General features: G+C 45.0%; 1 protein-coding gene across 1 annotated transcript in view; it reads right to left on the reverse strand.

The window, feature by feature from the left end:
- The window catches only part of LOC147440853 (UDP-galactose/UDP-glucose transporter 5B-like), a 95,655-nt gene that overhangs the window by 12,807 nt on the left and 61,455 nt on the right, over positions 1–21,393 (reverse strand). The window contains exons 7-11 of the mRNA XM_086482662.1: positions 15,571–15,650; positions 850–962; positions 668–756; positions 384–470; positions 239–307 (exon numbers count right to left, since the gene is read on the reverse strand). Of these exons, the coding sequence (XP_086338788.1) occupies positions 239–307; positions 384–470; positions 668–756; positions 850–962; positions 15,571–15,650 (438 nt within the window). The remainder of the gene's footprint in view (positions 1–238; positions 308–383; positions 471–667; positions 757–849; positions 963–15,570; positions 15,651–21,393) is intronic.

Below are 21,393 nucleotides of genomic sequence, written 5' to 3' on the forward strand. Positions count from 1 at the left end.
ATACGCGCAAAACAGAACTGTTCTTAGACATCTGACAACTCACTCCGTCCCTCCCTCAAAAACTTACACAAACAAATATACACAACATGAGGGTCAGTAAAGACCATGAACATGAGTAGTGGCATATGGATACCAACAAGAATTAAGAAACTCCGACGTACTAAACAGCTCTTCAATACTGAGTATACATCTTCGTACAAAAATAACAAAATTGACCAGTGGAAGTGAAAAGGACTACCCCTCCAAGCAATTGTTGCCAACTCAAAGGATGAGCAAACCACAGGCATGACAGCAAGATACTTGTAAGCTGCAGAGACCAATCAAGGGTAAAGAATAACGCTCCCAATTCTTAAGCTTCAACATAAAGACTATTCTTGGTGTACCTGTCTTGTTGTCATGATTATTGAGAATATAAGAGCACCAAATGTGCGTATTGTGTAAGAAATGAAGAACTGACTCGCAGTGGCAACCTGCACAATTGGAGCTTCAGTAATTAAATTGATACAGCTCAGTCTTCAGCACTTTTGCTACTCATAGAACCTACTTAGGGTTTAAGAGTTTAGGGTTTAGGTTTTAAAGCTTAGGATTTAGAATTTAGGGTTTAAGGTTTAGTAATATGTAATTTTGCAAACCACAAGAGGGAAGCCTTGCAACAGATTCACAATACCATGGACAGAAGCAGGATGTCGTAAAGGCAGTCTGGATGCCTAGTGAGAAAATCCAAAGCAAGAAACCACTGTCCCTGAATCAAGAGGCCTGCAATATTCATAGCAAGAACAATATACATTAGAACTTGCCTTCCATAATATGGCTTGCTTTTTGTTACATAGACTAAGTTCACCAACTCACCAGTCATGCTAAGAAAGGAGGAGCACAATGTTACATAAAATACTTGATTATAGATGTCCATGCTGTACCCTTTAAAAAGCTTGTCTTGGAAAGTGCTTGTGAAACCGTCAAACCTAATGCCCATCAAGAAATACAAACATATATCAGTGGAAAGCAAAAGTCTTATGCACACTTACCAGGAATAATGCTAGAAAAACATAAGACTGCGTAGGTGCACCACGGTGATGGACACCATTTTGCATGCAATTCATAATCACTTTACCCTCTCCTAAAGCCTCTACCTGCAGCTTATGTACTGCACAGCGTCTCATAGTGTACATGAGAACACAGGATGATCATGGACAGGTGCAGTTGAGAGTCCGACACCTCGCCATTGGACTACCCTCACTTTTATTTCATGCTGGAGTATATTTATGTCACACCTTTATATGAGCTTTTGAAGATAGGCTCCCAAGGCATGCTTTATTTGCGGATCGTGTCCTCCTTTGGTAGCTGAAGTATGCAGTATGTATGGTCAAGAACTACCATCCATTTTCCTTTTTTGAGATAATCCTACAGAGTATGTCTACCTCGACGTGGCCACCGTGCATGGAGGTTATTACTATTGCTTTGGCTAGCCACTGACAGTTGAGATAGCGATTTGAGTCAAGGCTACAGAGGTCCATGCGCATACGACAAGAGGACGAAGTGCAAGCAAGCAATGTTTCCTGGGAACGGCCTCTTCGTGGAGTTTATAAATGTATTATTATCAAAGGCTTGTGCAGGTAATTTTCCAAAGCAGGCCAAATTTGGAATTGACCTGTAGACCACGTGAAGGCGAGGGGTCGCCCGTGAGCAGGAGGGCGACGGGAGATGGGGCTGGAAAAAGATCGAGAAGGGGGTGAAGGTGGGGTTCTCTAAGAGCACTGGAAAAGGAAGAGGGGGGGACAGTTTCACAAGGGGGCTCCAGGATGTAGTAGCATGAAAGGTGAGCAGAGAAGTTCCGGTGTCAAAGAGGGCCAACTAGCAAGAAAGAGGAGGCGAGTAGGGGAGGAGTACGTCTTTGTCTGCTAGTGAAGTGACAGGGGAAGTGAGATGTTGCAGGAGAGAGCTTGCCCTTGGGAGGTGGGAAATTCCTGATGCAATAGAGGTCAATATTCAGCTGAAAGTTTGGTTTTTCCAGCACTCTTGAAGCTGATCTGGGAGGTGGAGATGCCAAACTGAGAACGGAGAGACGGAGAGGTGCTGGCATACTGCATTTCAATGGTTCAGTGTTACTTCTCAAAGAGGCCAGGGGACTTGGATGGTATGAGTGAGGACAGCCGTGGTGCAGTGACGGCGAGATGGGACTCTCAAAATGCTGGAGGAGGGCTGAGAAGCCGCTAGTTTGGGGAGAGGGATGATGCAGAGCTGCTGTCAGCATCTTCTCTCAGCATAAGGGAAATCGGGCAAGCAATAAGCAGGGGCTCCTTGCAATAATCCTGGTTATACTCAGGGGGGACCTGTCATAGGAGATGCATAAGCTGAGGCTACAGCTCAAACAGCTATTGTACACAGGAGTGCATTCCAGTAGGCATTATGTTCATGACTCGTGTATTTGAAAGCGGGAAGTTATGGATGGTATTCAACAATAGACAACTGTGTGCACCCAGAGTTTGGTCACGCCTTGGAACCTTCAATGAGACATGTTGGATCTACTCTACTGGACAAGAACAAGATCTCTAGGCATGTACAAATCAACAGCCAGCTTATTTGAAAAGCTTCTAACACACAGGGATGTTGTGCTTGTCAACAGAAGTTGATGTATATATGAACTTAAGTCTTACACAAATGGTATAGAACCACATTCAATGCATGCCCTGTGAAGGGCCATCGCGGGGCAGCAGTTTGAGAGCTTGCCATCTCGTTTGAGAGCTTGCCATGCTCATAAAAGAACTTACAGCGAGATCTTTTATCTCAATCATGTTTTTCATGGGTAATTACAGGGAATTAAAAAACGAATTTTTCTTCTCTAAAGTTGGTTTATGAGAGAAATGAAATGAAATGAAATGTTATATTAACGTCTTCAAAAGGCCAAAATGACCTATGAGACCAATTTGTTACAAAATGGTGAATCTAATACCATGTCTGGGTACAAAAGAACTAGAACAAAGATACTACTACTAGAATCCATCCTCATCTGCACTCTGGATGTCGAGAGAGTATGGCTCGAATCCTCTACTGTAGTCTCCGTCGATGCTGTGTAGCCCCTCTCCTCAATCGTGGTCGTCTCGATCTCCGTAGCTCCGAGATGAAATGAATGTTAAATTAAACGTCTTCAAAAGGCCAAAATGACCTATGAGATCAAACTGGTACAATCTTGGAGGATCTGATACAGAGACTGGGTACAAAATAAAAATGAAGTAAAGTGAAAAACTAAAATCATCATCATCATCAATGCAAGAGGATGCCCAGCCTCGGGTGCTGTCCGAGAAAGTATTGCATCCATCGCTAAAGAGGATCGTCAATGTCCACCTCTGTAAATGGTCGTATTGGACGTCTCCCATGTTGTGCTGGAATAATCTTGATCCTCTGATGGAGCCTCCGTAGATGTCGTGGTCGTCCTCATAGACATGGGTGTCTAGCTCTCCCGAGCTCAATGGCTCTGTCAACTAATATACCTCTGGTAAAGGTGGGCTCTGAAGTCTACTGTGAAGCTTGCTCGTCTGACTGCCATGTCCCTGCTCTAAAGAAGTTAGTGATCTCCCTCTATGAATGTCTCTCACTGCCTGATCTCCTCAAGAGACTCTCCCTGTGTCTATGCAGCTCTAGCAAAACAGCCCGAGGCATCTCTGATCCTGATATCTGTCACAATAATACGGAAGCGTAAACTGACGTTTAATTGCACTTCAAATACTCAAGAGAATTAGATGGAGCGAGAAAACTTGACACTTCATTGGGAACCAGAAGATGGGCTGGTCCCCCCCCCCATAAAGAGAATATCTTTATTACTAAGGGAGAATCTTTACAAGCACAGGAACGGGGCATACGCCCGTCCTCTATTCTTTCTTCTGTTCTGTTCTGACTACTGATTGAGAAAGTGTTTCCACTTTCTTACTGCTTAGGGGATTTCCCCTCTTCTGCGAGACTGGTTGGAAGCTCTCGAAAAGAGAGTCTATCTTCCGAAACAGCTCATCGGAAGCTCTCACAGAGGAGAGTCCATCTTCCGTTATGTGTTGCCTTCATGCTCATTCATTCATGCATCGAACACAAAAGAGAAACAAGCAAAATGCACACGCACATGCTTGCTGTAATTTTCTGCACATAACCTGAAATTCTTACCTGTGCACACCCCTACGCCGAAACAGAGGTCTTCTTCACGATGGAATCGCGCCAAACTTGATGTAGACTTAGGATAAGGAGAGAGAAGAGAATTTCTATGGCTGATCTACTGAAAACAACCCTAATCGAGGTGATTAGGGGCTGAAAACAGAGAATTTCAACAGCCGCACTCTGCTAAGAGAGCGTCTACGGCAGCTTCTCGCGATGAAACTTCACCAGAAGGTGTCTATGACTGTGAGATCCCTTGTTCTTGACAATGGGAGCACAAGGCTACCACATATGTCGCAAGGGGCTGCTCTCAAGCTTCAATGGAGGGCTCTACCACGTAGAGCACGCTCACATTAGGGGGGGTAGGTGCATTGCCAGCCCTGAAAATGAGGGAGGGGGGGCTCCTAAATAACCATCAGGGAGAGGGGGCGCTAGGAAGAGAGAGAGGGTAAAAGTGAGAGTGAGAGAGAGTTAGTTTGCATTGGTAAGTGTGCCACTTGGCACACTTACTTTAAAAACTTAAAAACCATTCAACTTTTGACTTTAAAAACTTCTAGCTCATAAAAAAAAATGTGCAACTAACTAACAACTGCTACCAATGATTCTTTTATGAGAACACCAAAGGTCTGCCGGCGCAATGCCGCACGGGCACTGCACCGCCTTTACCTGTTCACACTTGTCTGGCCGCCCGCCCGGGCACGGACCGTTAAATTTAATTTCACGAAACTTACCCTAAGGCTTTATTAGCTTTATTAGCCTTAGGGTCACTGTTCTAAGGACCCCATCTCATTCATGTGCTTGTACTGACGCGCGTATTTTTCCTGAGCCTAAAATCTGAGGCTACTGCTTACCCCTTTCTGAAGACCCGATTTCCCAATCACTAGGGCTTCAGGGTAATTTCTGCTAAGGTCCCTCTGAGGTGTTCTAGCCCGCATTTAGGCTCACCTGAGGCCTTAGAACTGCTAGGTCTATTCTGGTGTGCACACAACTAATTAGATAATTCTTTTCTCGTAAATAAATTAATTATTTACAAAGTCTGACTTAGTTACATCCCTCTTGGTTCTAAACAGTTGACCTCAACTGTAGAGCGTCAACATAACTGTGCAAGATGTCAGGGTAGTCCTTGAGATCGGACTCAGTCATCCACTTTGCATCTGAAGGAGTGTAATTCTTGAACTTGACTAAATACTTTTGATGTAGACTCCCCAACTTGAGTTGTCTCTCCGAGTGGTGTATTATCTGTTCAGGTTGAAGGATTTCCTCAGTCTCTTCGACTTCTGGAGGATCTTCTTGTACGGGCGCCACTGGAGGAGGTCCAACATAGGGTCGGAGGAGACTGACATGAAAAACATTATGGATTCGCCAATTATAAGGTAAATCCAATCTGAAAGTCACATCATTGACTTTATCTGTAATTTTGAAAGGGCCGTAGAATCTATGGGAAAGTTTGACAACTTTCCCTTTGCCGACCCGCTTTTTCAATCTAGCTTTCTCAAACCGAAGCAGGACATGTTGTCCTTTTTCAAGATTGAGATTCCTTCTGTGCTTGTCTGCTTTTCTCTTTTGTTGCTCTTGAGTACAAAGAATCGCTTGCTTTACTTGTTGATGGGCAATATCAATATTGCGCACAAATTCATCTGCGGCGAAGATGTTTTCTTTGGTCACCATAATAGAAAGTAAGAGTGGCTTCCCGTAAATAATTTTGAAAGAGGCTTTACCAGTTGAGGAATGTATGGTATTATTATACGCAAACTCAACTATTGGTAAGTACTGTTCCCATTGGGATTGTCGTTCCGAAACATAGCACTTGAGGAGATCTAAAACAGTGGCATTAGCGATTTCGCTTTGACCATCTGTTTGAGGATGATAAGCTGATGAAAAATCAAGCTTAGTTCCGAAGTTTTCAAACAATGCCTGCCAAAATAGACTAGTCATGCGGGGATCTCTATCGCTGACAATAGTCTTTGGCAATCCATGGTGTTTAAAAATCTGAGCTAGAAATATTCTAGCCATGTGATCAGCTTTGATCGTCTTTTTTACTGGAAGAAAATATGCTTGCTTACTGAACCCGTCTACTATAGTCCAGATTGCATCATTTCCATTCTTGGATCTAGGAAGATCCGTAATAAAATCCATGGCAATACTTTCCCATGGCGTGTTAGGCACAGGGAGCGGCTGAAGCTTGCCATAAACTTTACGTCTGTCATATTTCACTTTTTGGTATACTAAACACTCACGTACATGTTTTTCAATGTCCGCACGGAGTGTTGGCCAAAAGAAATACCTTTCGAGGGCACTAGTGGTGGAAGCAATTCCCCGATGCCCAGCATAAGGAGAATTATGTGCTTCATCCATCACCTTTTGTCGTAAGGGCTGAGCTATGCATATTGCTTGTTGACGATAAGAGTGTATTATCCCTGATAGAATACGGTGGCTTTGAGTGACCAACTTGAAGATCTGCCCAAAATGTGGCGAAGTCTGGGTCTTGAGGATACATCTCGCTGAGAGATTCTAGTTCCTCATGATAAATTGTTGTTAGTGCATTGATCTTTGGACGCCTGGAGAGAGCATCTGCAACTGCATTCTTCGTTCCAGAAGTGTGTAAAATCTGAAAATGAAACATTGAAAGAAAGTTGGCCCATCTCATCTGCTTTTCTGATAACTTTCTTTGTGTGAGGAGGTAGCGAAGACTTTGATGATCTGTCTTGATAATAAAATCAGCTCCTAATAGATAGTGTTTCCAAATGGAAAGAGCATGAATTACTGCCATTAGCTCTTTCTCGTATATGGAGACATGCAACTCTGCATCTTTAAGGCGCCAACTTTCATAGGCTATCGCGTGACCCTCTTGGTTCAAAACTGCTCCTACACAATCTCCAGATGCATCGCAGTATACCTCGAAAGGTTTGCGAAGATCAGGGACGGTGAGAACGGGTCCGTGACTGAGTAGATACTTAAGCTTTTCGAAAGCTTGTTTTTGTCCAGACCCCCAATGGAATGGAATCCGCTTCTTTGTCAGGTCATGGAGGGGACCTGCTATCGCGGCAAAAGCTCGAATGAAACGCCGATAATAAGAACAGAGGCCAAGGAAACTTCGTACATCATGTACTGTAGTTGGCGTAGGCCATTCTACAACTGCTTGAATCTTATCAAGGTCCATTCTCACCTAGTTGTGAGATACTATATGGCCCAAATAGTGGATTTCTTTTAGAAAGAACTCACTCTTCTTAGCATTCACAAATAATTTGTGTTTGCGTAATTCTTCAAACACTAAGGCGAGATGCTTAGAGTGTTCGTCTTCCGTCTCTGAGAAGATTAAGACATCATCAAAGAAAACGCCTGTAAAGCTTCTGTATGAGTGGAAGATTCTATCCATCATTCTGTTGAATGTAGCTGGTGCATTAGTGAGTCCAAAAGGCATCACTAAGAATTCATACAACCCGAAGGTTGTTCTAAATGAAGTCTTATGCACATCCTGAGAAGTTATGCGGATTTGATGATAACCGCTCTTCAAGTCTATACGACTAAAGACACTGGCTCCTTGTAACTTATCAAGAATGTCGTCAATCCGAGGGATTGGAAATCGATTCTTGATTGTGATCTTGTTTAGAGATCTATAGTCTATGCACATGTGGAATGTGCCATCCTTTTTCTGTACTAGCAAAACAGGTGAACAATATGGAGAAGTACTAGGCCTTATTAAGCCCTTCTCCAAAAGTTCGTTAACCTGCTTGAGAATTTCCTCTTGCTGCATTAGACTAACTCGATAAGGGGGCTGATTTGGAGGAGAACTTCCTGGGATCAAATCAATGGTATGATCCTCAGGTCGCGAAGGTGGGAGTTCATTTGGAAGTTCATCTGCAAAACAATCTTTATATCTTTCTATTAACTTAAGTCTTTTTTGCTCTAAAGAGGAAGAAAGTTGTGAAACAGACACATCTCTCTCTCTTGCAAAAATCAAGTACGCTGAAACACACTTTTTCATTTCTTTCTTGATGGCAATGTGGTTGGCGATAGGAATACGCCAATCACCTGCATCTGCAAGTACAAGATACTCCTTTCCTTTATGAGCAAAAGATAAGGTTTTCTGAACATAGTCAGGAATGGGATGCATCCTGTAGTGCCAAGGCATTCCCAAGATAACATCGCATCCTTCAAGTGAAGCTAGTAAGAAAGACTCTTGATCCTTGTAGTCGTCGACCTTTAGATTCAACTTCCCTATGATTGGAGTAGAGTTTGAGTTCTGCCCTTTGAAAGCAGATTGCGCTTGAATAGAGACTCCGAAACGATTGGGCTGCAGGTTCAGGTCGTCAGCTAGCTTGGTAGAGATGAAGTTGTCTGTGCTACCAGGGTCAAACAAAATAAGAGCCCGCTGGTTGTTGATACTACCCCATGCTTTGAAAAGAGCTCTTTCTTTTCCATCCTTGGTTGTATTTCCCTGTACATCTGGGACTGCATTGGAAGAGGGTGGTTGTGGAGGTTTGGTAAGACAGTCACCCTTCATATGACCAACTTGTCCGCACTTGAAGCATCTTCCTTCACTAATGTATGTTCGCAACTCAACAGGAGAGAGATATCTCCCTTTCTTGGGCTGATTTTGCTTTGCTTCTGCTTTGGAGGCGGTTCTTTTCTTCTTTTGAGAAGAAGTAGAAGAGGTAGGCTGCTCATGAAGAGCCTTCTGCTTAGCATGGTAAGTGCTTTGCTCCATCTTCCTGGGAGTACCCTTGTCATGTATTCCATCAGCTATGCGGGCTGATTCCATAAGTATCTGCAAGTTACCTCGAGGGTAAAGCTTCATAGCCTTTTGCAAGGCTTCATGCAAACCAGCTTCAAACTTGCGCATCTTCTCCGAATCGTCAATCTTCTTGAATGGAGTGACTTTCAAGAGAACGTCCCAAAACCTATCCACATAGCGTGGAACAGTTTCGTTCTCTGATTGTGAAAGTCGATCCCATTCTTTCTTTACCTCTTCCTCATAGTCTGGAGGAAGGAACTGTGCATAGAACTCCTTCTTGAAAGCGGTCCAATCTTGGGGTTTGCGATCTTCCAGGATAAGGGTTAACCACCAATTGCTGGCGGTGCCTTTCAGGTACAAACTAACATGGCGAAGCTTGGATCTTTCTTTAAAATTCCCTTCAGCAAATGCAACTTCAAATTGGCGGATGAAAGCCAAAGCTGTCATTATCACGCCGTCCATTGTAGGTGTCGAATTTCACATCTTTATCTCCCGACTTGAATGTTTTCTCCCTGTGGTGCTTCTTCTTATGGTGCTCCTTCTTTCGATGCTTAGACTCCTTGGGGACAGGAGTCCTTTCCCTTGAATGTACTTCTTGCTGCGACGGATCGTCGAGAAACATGTCTTCCGGAGAAACTATGTCTTCCAGATCCTTCATGAAAGAGAACTGAGGGGAATCAGGGGGATCCTGCTCTTGAACTTTTGTATTAAACCGCACATGACGTTCTAGAGATTTCTTCTGCCTCTCGTGCATGCGGGAAGTTCCAATCAAAGGATCTTTTCTTGTTTGTGGCGCCTTTGGGTTCTGCGGAATTTCTCCAGACCCCATCGGCATTTTCTCCTTCCCTTTTTCAAGAGTATGGAGAATCTTTTGGACTTCTGGATGGGAGAGAGCTTTCTGCAACTCTTCCACCTGCTGTTGAAGGAGAGAGAACTCTATCTCGCGTCCTCCCATTTCTGCAGTCTGCCAAGAGTCGTCAATCCCTTCAGGAAGAGAGAGAGGACCTTGCTCTGATACCACTGTCACAATAATACGGAAGCGTAAACTGACGTTTAATTGCACTTCAAATACTCAAGAGAATTAGATGGAGCGAGAAAACTTGACACTTCATTGGGGACCAGAAGATGGGCTGGTCCCCCCCCCCCCATAAAGAGAATATCTTTATTACTAAGGGAGAATCTTTACAAGCACAGGAACGGGGCATACGCCCGTCCTCTATTCTTTCTTCTGTTCTGTTCTGACTACTGACTGAGAAAGTGTTTCCACTTTCTTACTGCTTAGGGGATTTCCCCTCTTGTGCGAGACTGGTTGGAAGCTCTCGAAAAGAGAGTATCTTCCGAAACAGCTCATCGGAAGCTCTCACAGAGGAGAGTCCATCTTCCGTTATGTGTTGCCTTCATGCTCATTCATTCATGCATCGAACACAAAAGAGAAACAAGCAAAATGCACACGCACATGCTTGCTGTAATTTTCTGCATATAACCTGAAATTCTTACCTGTGCACACCCCTACGCCGAAACAGAGGTCTTCTTCGCGATGGAATCGCGCCAAACTTGATGTAGACTTAGGATAAGGAGAGAGAAGAGAATTTCTATGGCTGATCTGCTGAAAACAGCCCTAATTGAGGTGATTAGGGGCTGAAAACAGAGAATTTCAACAGCCGCACTCTGCTAAGAGAGCGTCTACAGCAGCTTCTCGCGATGAAACTTCACCAGAAGGTGTCTATGACTGTGAGATCCCTTGTTCTTGACAATGGGAGCACAAGGCTACCACATATGTCACAAGGGGATGCTCTCAAGCTTCAATGGAGGGCTCTACCGCGTAGAGCACGCTCACATTAGGGGGGTAGGTGCACTGCCAGCCCTGAAAATGAGGGAGGGGGGGCTCCTAAATAACCATCAGGGAGAGGGGGCGCTAGGAAGAGAGAGAGGGTAAAAGTGAGAGTGAGAGAGAGTTAGTTTGCATTGGTAAGTGTGCCACTTGGCACACTTACTTTAAAAACTTAAAAACCATTCAACTTTTGACTTTAAAAACTTCTAGCTCATAAAAAAAAATGTGCAACTAACTAACAACTGCTACCAATGATTCTTTTATGAGAACACCAAAGGTCTGCCGGCGCAATGCCGCACGGGCACTGCACCGCCTTTACCTGTTCACACTTGTCCGGCCGCCCGCCCGAGCACGGACCGTTAAATTTAATTTCACGAAACTTACCATAAGGCTTTATTAGCTTTATTAGCCTTAGGGTCACTGTTCTAAGGACCCCATCTCATTCATGTGCTTGTACTGACGCGCGTATTTTTCCTGAGCCTAAAATATGAGGCTACTGCTTACCCCTTTCTGAAGACCCGATTTCCCAATCACTAGGGCTTCAGGGTAATTTCTGCTAAGGTCCCTCTGAGGTGTTCTAGCCCGCATTTAGGCTCACCTGAGGCCTTAGAACTGCTAGGTCTATTCTGGTGTGCACATAACTAATTAGATAATTCTTTTCTCGTAAATAAATTAATTATTTACAAAGTCTGACTTAGTTACAATATCTCTTAACTCTAGCCAACCGTCCGAGGCCCTCTCTGAATAGACAATGAAAGCAGCCTCGTATCTAATAGTATACCGGACAATGACAAATGTGATGTAACTTTGTCTCTGGCTCTATGTGACAACTGGCAAATCCTGACCTTTGCTGGTACTCTCCTAATGAGTGTCCAGATCTGAGGACCCCAAATCTAACTCCGTAAAGCATAGTTGAAGCCACAAGAGTGTCAAAAAGCCAGAGCTTTTTTCGAGGTTCCTGAAATTGAACCTGCGAACACATCCTCTCCAATCCTCCCAAGGCTGCATAAGCTCTCGTTAGTCTAGTCTGTACTACTCTCCTCAAAAGAAAAAACCAGTCCATTGAAGACTACCTCAAGATAGGTGTATGCATCTATATACTCCACCGTCTCCTAGCCATATGTAAATGTGGGTGTTGACCTCCAGACCCACTGTGGTGTGGTGTTAAACACCATAACCTTGGTTTTCCGCACGTTAACAGACAATCCCCTATCATGAGCAAATAAGTGACGTTGCATTCCCTCTGAGGAGTCAAAAATCAGCACAATATCATGAGCATATGACAATAGTGGGATCCATGTCCCTGCCAACTATGCTCCTCTATCACCATCCCTCTCAATGTAGTCAAAAACCCCATCCACATACATCCAAAATAGACTAGAAGATAGCAGGCAGCCCTATTTCACCCCGATAGCGGAGTGAACCAAATCAAAAGTCCCCTCTGGAGTGCGTACATGCCCCACCACTTACCTGTATAGAGCCATGATCCCCCAAATCAACTTTGTGGGTACCCCCATCTCCTGCAACCTGCACATCAATCTAGCTATGGGCACTGTATCAAAGGCTTTGCAGAAATCCACAAAGCAACAATAGAGCCGGCTCCCATGTGGTCTCCCCACAATAATGGCTTTGAGTGTCAGAATATGATCAAGAGTAGAGAAACCTCTCTTGAAACCCGCATGTCCCGTTGCCCGTACACCCTCTCTCTTTGCCCATCTACTCAACTACTGCTCAAGGATGGATGCCGACAACCGTGCCAATGTGTATCCAATCATGATAGTGAGGTAGTTCCCAGGCTCCATAGGGTCCCCTGACATGAAAATAGGTATGATAGTAGACAGACTCCAAGTATCACATAGGCTCTCACACATGGCACACTTGAACATCACTGCTAGAAGATCTGCAAGCAGATCTTTGGCTTGTATAAAATGCTCTACTACTAGGCCATCGTGATTATATGCCCTCTTGGCCCTCATCCTGTCAATGGCCTTCTTTACCATCTTGGTGGTAAAGAAAGCATGTGTGTGGGCATGGCTCTGGTGGATCTGGAAGAGGTGGCTGCCCTGAGACTGTGTAGAGAGATGATGCATATTGACCCCATACCTCCGTAGAAGTGATGACGGGTGCAAATGAATGCCCACAGAAGAGTCGCCATGCCTCGCCTGAATCCTGGCTCAAAAACAGTTAGTATAAATCCTGCTCTGATCAGTCTAGAAACGCCCTTTTCTTCCGTCGCGCCAAACATTGAGAAGCAATATGTGACTACCTGGGAGTGATGACTCCTAGAAGTACCTCCCTCTAAAATTGGACTCTCGTCTTTGTGCACTCCCCATCATACCAATTACCCTGGGGTATACTCCTAGAATGTCGTCGCTAGCCAGTCTCGGTATGTGGGTATGCCTCTGCTTTTGCATCTTGCAGTGTCTTTGTCAATATGTAAGTGAGCTCCTCTAGAGGTCTCCCCGGATCCTCTCTGCATAAGTGTCTGTATATACCATCTATGTAGACAGAATCAGTCTCTGAAGTAAAAGTGTATCGGACATGCGTAGATGCCTGCGCTAGTCGAGTTGTGCTGAATTGGAATGAGACCGTAAACGTGAGGAGGGTATGATCTACTGCTACCCCGATAGGCATGGCCCGATTGTACGTCCTGAATAGAGGGTATAAAATTGGGCTGAGCCAAAACATAATCCATTGTGCTAGCCCCATGTCTATGAGGAAAACAAGTGAAGCTACTCGATGCTGGAAATCTTTGGAGGCCACTCAAGATGGCCAGTCCATGTGCAGTCCCCATGTCTATCAAATATGCCCCATATCCAATGCGCTCCTCATCCTACGAACACCTTGCCAATCCCATATCATTGACATCAAATTCTCTCAAAATTTCCTCTGAGGTATCGTAGAAAGTTGTTTAAGATTGGCCCATGCATTAAAGTCTCCCAAAAGAATGACATCTCCATCCCTAGAGAACTCCTATATGTCCTCATCCAATATCACGTAGGGTGACTGCCCCTTGGGCGAAGCATAATGAAATGTGCTGGGGGGAAAAATAGCATATTGCAATGTAAAGTGGCCTCCATGTCTCCGCTCTCACTCATATCTGGCCTCCTCATCTCTCCGAACAATACAAATGAGGGGTTGAAAGCTCCTCAATCGATAGGACTGCTACACCTCCTGACACTCGTCCTCTTTGCGTTGATCTCACATCCTGTCTACAAGTAGTCTCCCAATGGTATCCCGTCACTCTAGGTAATGTGCCACCACGAGTCTAATGCGTCTCCAAGTAAAAAATAATGTCTCCTCCCTTGAAACTATCCTCAAATGCGCCTACATCTAGCTTCATTGATCCATTACAATTCCTTGCTGCCATTTTAAGGTTGGTCCCATAGGTCTCGCACCGTCATGCGGTGCGTCTTTCCAAAACCACTACTCTTGCTCCCCTGTAGAAAGCAATTTTTCCTTTCTCCCTTACTGCCTTGATCTCTGGCATCAGCTCTTGCATGCATGCTACTTGTGTTAGAGTTAGGTCAACACCTAAAAATATCCCCATTTGTTTGAGTGTTGGTCTCTTCTTCCGGAATTCCTTCCTAGCTTCCAACGTAGGGAAACGTATAATGAGTGCTCTTTCCTTGAAACTTCCTTTCTCATCACTTCCCTTCTTTCACACTCTCCAAGCCCCTTTGTGAGTGGGTTCAAAAATGTCCATGCGCTTCAAGATTTCTTTCACTTCCTCCTCTACTTCCCCAATGTCTTTGAGACCTTAACACGCACATAAAGTGCTCTAGTCTTCCTCTTTTGCTCCTCCTAAATTGTCATATTGATGATAGTGGATGTCGGTGTGGCTTCATGCATCTTATTTTTCCTTCCTTTGCGTCCTCGATCCACTTTTCAGCTTTATCAACCTTCTCTTGTGTTTTATATAGGTGCTCCGTCCATGAAGAGGTTGTTCGTGCCTTCTCCTCCTTGTCATTACGTAGAGTTTTCACCTGCTCCTTTATGCTTTCGAGCTCCTTTATCATTGAGGCTTGATTTTCTCCCTCCTTTGCAAGGGTATTTTTACAAGCTGCAAGTTCTCCCTTTAGTGCTTCGATCAATGCATCCTTTTCATTCATGCATTCTTCCATTTTTTATTTCCACGACTCAAAAACAGCAAATGCATCCTCTAATCTTTTTTGCATCACACATTCCATTACATCCACTTCTGCCCTCACTATAGTCTGCATTTCGGCCTTCAATGATGTGTACATCTCCTCATGCTTACTAAGGATCTCTTTGTCCAACTCTTTCCTCATATTTGCATACATAGCTTTCCTATAAGTCACCGCATTTGCATACATCTCTTTTGCAATGTCACCCCTCAAAACGCTCAGCTCCACATTAATCATCACCTATACCTTCTCATACATAAAGTCATCTTTGACTCTAGACAATTTCTTTGCTCTCACAGAACCTGGCGATAGTGCGCTCTCTCAAAACCTCCGCCTAAATAGAGAGAGAGAGAGAGAGAGAGAGAGAGAGAGAGAGAGAGAGAGAGAGAGAGAGAGAGAGATGGAAGTGCATTAAGAGAGGTTTATAGAGCACGTCTTGATCAACAGCATCAATTGACACATAAAACATAGCATTTGGTGTGTGCATATTGTAAGCGCCAACGATTGTAAGCCCCAAACAGAACATCACCTTTTTGGACCTTACATAGCTGTTGTAAAAAAAGGCCCTGACATACATGATACAAATGATAAAAAAAAGGCCTAGTAAATTCTAATAACCATTAATGTAATAAATGCGAGTAAAAAAGCAAAGTAAGACATACAACATTGTGCTAGGAGCAAACACAAGTCAAACTTCAATAAAATTGCTAGAGCATTACCCTAGATAACCTGCCATCAGCGAAACTCCCCAGAAAGTGCTCTCCCTCCCAACTGCATAAGGTGATACTTCATTACCAGCCTGATACCAATTGACAGTTATAAAATGTTAGTCTTACAACTGACTAGTCGTATTGAACTTAAACATAAATTAGACTTAAGATTGCAGTGGATAAGTTGTTGACCATACAAAGGTTCACCGTATTTCTTAACCACATCTATATCCACAAGCGCACACATATATGTGTGTGCATGCATGTTAAAGTATAAACACTCACGCACGCGCGCACACACTTATTTCTTTCTACCAATGCACCCATTCTTAAATAGTCATAGACATGTATACAATTATTGTGAGGCCAAAGGCAATTAGTTCCCTTGGGTCTTTCAGTGGTATCAGAGCAGGTTATTTTGGGAAAGAAGAAGGGGCGTGGTCTATTTTTAACAAAGGTGTGCATGGCCGTGAGGAAAAGTCGAGAAGAACTAGGGCAGACGAGGGGCACTAGTGTGCGCAGGGCCGCTAAGCAAGGGGAGGGGCCGCCGTCGACCAACACCGAATCAAGCACAGCTCGGCTTGACGGGTTCGCACTGAAACACCCAAAGACGACACAACGGAAGCTCTTGTTGCATCTCAAGTGAACTGCCCAATGTAATCCCATTATTTAGTTTGGCTTTTAGGTATTTATTTTACTTATTTGTCAAAGTCTGGGAAGGGCAATTTACTGAGGTTGCTATATAAGCAACCCCTTGCCTCCATTGTATACACATTCAATTATTCATTGCCAACGTTGATTGGTTCAGGAGTCTCTCTCTCTCTCTCTCTCTCTCTCTCTCTCTCTCTCTCTCTCTCTCTCTCTCTCTCTCTCTCTCTCTCTCTCTCCGGTCTCTACGCTTCTTCATCGTCGACTTTGACATGGTATCAGAGCCATGTCGTGCTTGAAGAACCTTGGTGGAAGAAGAGCGGCTTAGAGAAGAAGACCTAAACCCTCTCGTCGCTGGCATTCCATTCCAACCCTCTATCCCTGCCCAAAACGCAGCCCAGCAGGAGCCTCTCCTAGTCGTCGCCGCTGCCCTCAGCGCTTTGGAACGCCACTCCCATCGCTGCCTCCTGCAGCATTTCAAGACGCAGGCTGCCCAGCCTTTTGGTGGCGCCCCCTCTGCCCTGCGAGCGCTTTGAAAACGCTGCCCTCCAGAGCCAGAGCCAGAGCCGCTGCCCTCTGCCCTGCGAGCGTTTTGAAAACACTGCCCCACAAGAGCCAGCGTTTTGAAACGCACCCGACAGTGCGCCACTCCTCTCTTCCTTTATTTTCCCGGTTTGAAGCCCAGCGTTTTAAAATGCTGTGGGCTGTGAGGGTATTCTTTGGAAGAAGAGAGGGCAGGTAGGGTTTTGAGCCCAATTTACAGGCTTTTGGAGCGGCTTGGGAGAAGCAGTACTTGGAGCTCTAGAGAGGGACAACAACAGCGGCTTGGGAGCATTTTGAAACTCAAAATTTTGGGCAAAGCTCAATGAATCGGTGTGGGAGACGAAGAGGAGGACAGGATCAGCTTGGAATCGGCTTGGTTCTATTTTCAGCTTGGTTCGTGCGGTCACCTTTGGAGTGCGAGAAGGTTTCCCCGACTTCCAGATCTTGCAACTTCATGGTCCCCCCTTGCTCGAACGCCGACGACCTCGACCAAAAAGTGGCTATGGATAGCAGATCCACCATACAGTTAACGGACGACATCGACCAAAACCAACAAGTGGCTATGGATAGCAAATCCACCATCCAGTTAGCGGCCTATGCATTGACAAAGCTCTCACTGAAACCGGCAGACTGTTTGGCTCGAGATTGCGAAGCCAAAAGCAAATGGACGAGTTTGCTAGAGGACATAGGCGTATGCAAGCTTGACAACAATGGTAGTACGAGTACTCGGTTAGCTGCCTCGGTACCCACGAGGTCCGACAACTCTTGTTATAAATGTGACACGACGCTTTTTTTGGCTCGAGAGTTTGAAGCCAAAGGAAAAAGCAGGAATTCACAGATAGACAAAGACAAAGGCAAGCTAGACAGAGACTACGGTAATAAAGATTTGACAGAGGAGATCGGCATGGCACATGTGGTGGCGGCCATACTGGCCTCGACGTCAGATTTCTAGTCAATGGGCAATTGTCGCCACTAGCTTCAGCCAGAGAGAGGCTTGTGAGTAGCAACGAGGGGCAAGCAATGCTCCCTATAATTAATTTGGACCCTTGTGTTGGAGTTCAAGTTATCGGTGTTTGGACCTGTAGGTCGGAGTTCAAGGCACATGCATCTGGCAGGGAACCAATCAGTCGTATCTATAACACTATGGATGAGTGCAACAATCCATTGTTGTTGGTCGGATCATGGACAAGATGTGTTCCACAGTTCATTATCAAGGAGTATTATATTTAGGACGTGATGTGTTCACAGTTCACGAATGGGGATTCTTGAGTGTAGTGGGGTCTACAGTTCAAAGTTTCTACAAAAGGCAACCGATGCTCAAGATGGCATTCTCAGGTACAAAGTTGAGGGTAGCAAATCTGAGGTGTATCCAACATTACCGATGTTGTTGGGGTGTTCATGGTAGCTCATCGAGTTGATCTCACTATTGATGTCCGCTATGAGCTGCAGAGAGGGTGTTAAGAGTTTTGGCATCTCAAGTGAACTGCCCAATGTGATCCCATTATTTAGTTTGGCTTTTAGGTATTTATTTTACTTATATTTTTCAAAGTTTGGGTAGGGCAATTTACTGAGGTTGCTATATAAGCAACCCCTTTGCCTCCATTGTATACACATTCAGTTATTCATTGCCAAGGTTGGTTCAGGAGACTCTCTCTCTCTCGTTGTCACGTGCACATCTAACCCTATGTGCATGTGGGACAAGCTACTTCAGGTCTAGGGTTCAGGTCAGCTTAGGAAGTGTTCTGGCACCTTTGTGAGCCTGTGCACATGCCGTGCATGTCAAGGCACTTAGAGTAGTTGCATATCCTCTGCTTGCACACGACATGATCATCAGCAAGACATTCACTACCCATCATCAGCATTTTAAAGTGCACAGAACCCATTTTCCCTATTTATCCATTTTTTCACTTATTATACAATAAGTGACTTTGTTGGAAAAATGGGTAGGGCAAATTTGCTAAGCTACTATAAATGAAACCTAGCGCTAGCACTTTCTGGTAGAAGAGGCAGCAGAAGTTCCCACAACTTGCAGTGCACCTTCTCAGCAAGACCGGCAGTAGGCCTAGCGTTTTTGGTCAACCGCAGAGCAAATAGCGTTTTTGGCTACAGATCAGCCTGGCGTTTTCTGCTACAGTTTTAGCCTAGCGTTTTCAGCAATTACGAGATGAGCCTTGGCGTTTTTGCTACAGATCTCCTTGCGTTTTCAGCTTGCAGACTCGGCCTAGCATTTGCCATTGCATCAGCATTTTCAGTTTTCAGCACTTAGACACAACAGATTAGCCCCTAGCCTCGCAGATCTCACCTACCAACAGCAGTAGATCCTCGTCGTACCTTCAGATCAGCCAATGTTTTCAGATTCAGCCCACTGTTCGCAGATTTCAGCATCTGCGTTTTCAACACATAGTCGTCGCGTTGCCACCGTCGACATAGTGTCAAAATTCAGCAAGAGTCAGCATTTTTCAGATTTCAGCCTGTCCTCCTCGTCGTCGTCATTGTCGTCGACGTCGTCGGCAAGTCCATTGCATCTAGACCATTGTACCAGATTTGTGCAATCAATAGCATAGACCTCTCTCGCCATAGAGAGGGGGGCCCTTGGAGGAGGGTTTGAGAACCGTCTAGTGTCATATTCTTCTCTCTCTCTCTCTCTCTCTCTCTCTCTCTCTCTCTCTCTCTCTCTCTCAATCTCAACACCTTCGTTCACAGTGTCGTTCACTTTGTTTGTGATCATTGCACTCTCTCACTAAAGGAACGGAAGGCTCTCCCTTCCGTAAGTAAAAGGAACTCTTGAGCTCAGTTCGGAGCACTCATCTTGAGTAAAGTTCAGCATTCACTTCCGCTGCACCTTCCATTGGTATCAAAGCTTTGGTAGTGTTCTGTATCACTCAAGGAAAGAACAACAAGAATTTTTTTTGCTTGTTACAGTCGCACGTAACCCAAGTCCACTTGGGCATGTCGATTCCTAATCATGTTTTTGAAGAGTGACAGATAACCCAAGAAAGAAGAGTGACAAGTAACCCAAGAAAGAAGGGCTTGTCCGGCCTCCCCTAGTTCCTCTTTTCACTCATTGAGAGCGGACCATGCACTTAGCAGCCGGCCAATCAACGTGAGGTGGGATAAAGCAACTTTGGTGTGAGCGCAAGGCCGCCAAGGGGTGCGCCCACAGAGAAGCGTCAAGCTCGGGTATGAGAAAAGCCTTCTCGAACACCGATTGCAAGCTAAGGAACTCAAGAACCTCAAGAACCTAAGAACCCAAGTTCCTCGCGAATTTAAGTACCCAAAATCTCAGTGTATGGTCATCACCCAAAGCGGAATGGATACATGAAGTGATGAGCATGGAGGTGGTGAAGAAGAATTTTCCCCACCAGGAGGTTTTTCTGACCCTCCCCCTTCCCCATCTACGCCACGGGTTGTACCAAATCCTATGGAGGCTTTGGTCAAGATGATGATGGACATGATGCTACAACATTGGGCCACCTTGGATCGCGAGCATGATCAAGTGCGCTTGGCGGCCGAAAAAACAAAGGCCGTCTTGGATGGCAAGCGCGAAGAAAGAAGGGCAACTATGGAGCTTGTGCGTGAGCAAGCACGCGAAGCTCAACGCATAGCGGCCGAAGAAAGACTAGCGGCCTTGGAGTTAGAGCGTGAGGCGAAGAGAGATCAACGCATGCAAGAGTTGGTCCTACAGGTCCTCACCTCAAAGCCCGAGCCGGTCAAAGATGTGGGCAATTCATCGAGTAGCACAAGCAGAGATTTGGACTCCAACAATCCGGTCATTGAGAAGTTGACGTTCAATAAGTATGACGGTAAGATGGATGCTAATGTTATTCATTCTTGGTTGCATCAATTTAATGCTTACTTTGCGACAACTAAGAAAACAGGAAATAGCAAGGTTTTGACAGCAGCCATGTACCTTGCCGGTGATGCCATCAATTGGTATCACGCATAGCAAGAGGCACAGTTGACCGCGCACCTAGAGGAAGCCGAAGAAGGCGTCATAGTTACCCGGAACGTGAAATCGGAACAGGGAACGGGGAACGGCAACATACATAAAATGCCATTCCCTGTTTCGGATACTCACATTTGAAACACAGAACGCGGATCCGGAACGGGAAATTGGGATGGGAACGGAAAACGAGGACCTGAAAATGGCCATTCCCTGTAACTATGGTTCAAGGCGTACCCCTTTCCTTCAATTGGGCCGACTTCCAAGACAAGCTCAAGGCGCGGTTATGCCACCTCAGTACCTAGCGCGGTTGAAGGACAATTGGCGCAGTCTCGAGCAAAATGGTATGCCAATTATGTCTTTCTTTAATCATGTTTTGCAGCTCGGCACCCAATTACGCAAATCGAATGATGAGCACAAAGAGGCATTCCTTTATGGATTGGACGAGTATATCAAGTTTGATGTGGAAGTACTTGATCCAATCAATCTCAACAAGGCGGTAGCGATTGCTTTCGCATAGGAAATGAAGCACAACAAAGGAAAGCCTAAGGAGAACAAGGCTTCTCACAGTACCTTTCAGACTCCTTAGAACCCATAGAATGGTAAGAATGGTAAGAACGGTAAGAACGGTAACTCTTCTAGCCAATCTTCCTCTAATCCTTCGGAAAAGAACTCTCAAAATGAATTTAAGGGTAAAG

This window comes from Adiantum capillus-veneris, chromosome 15 (genome assembly GCF_014529385.1).
Source record: "Adiantum capillus-veneris isolate H3 chromosome 15, ASM1452938v2, whole genome shotgun sequence".
NCBI lineage: Eukaryota > Viridiplantae > Streptophyta > Polypodiopsida > Polypodiales > Pteridaceae > Adiantum > Adiantum capillus-veneris.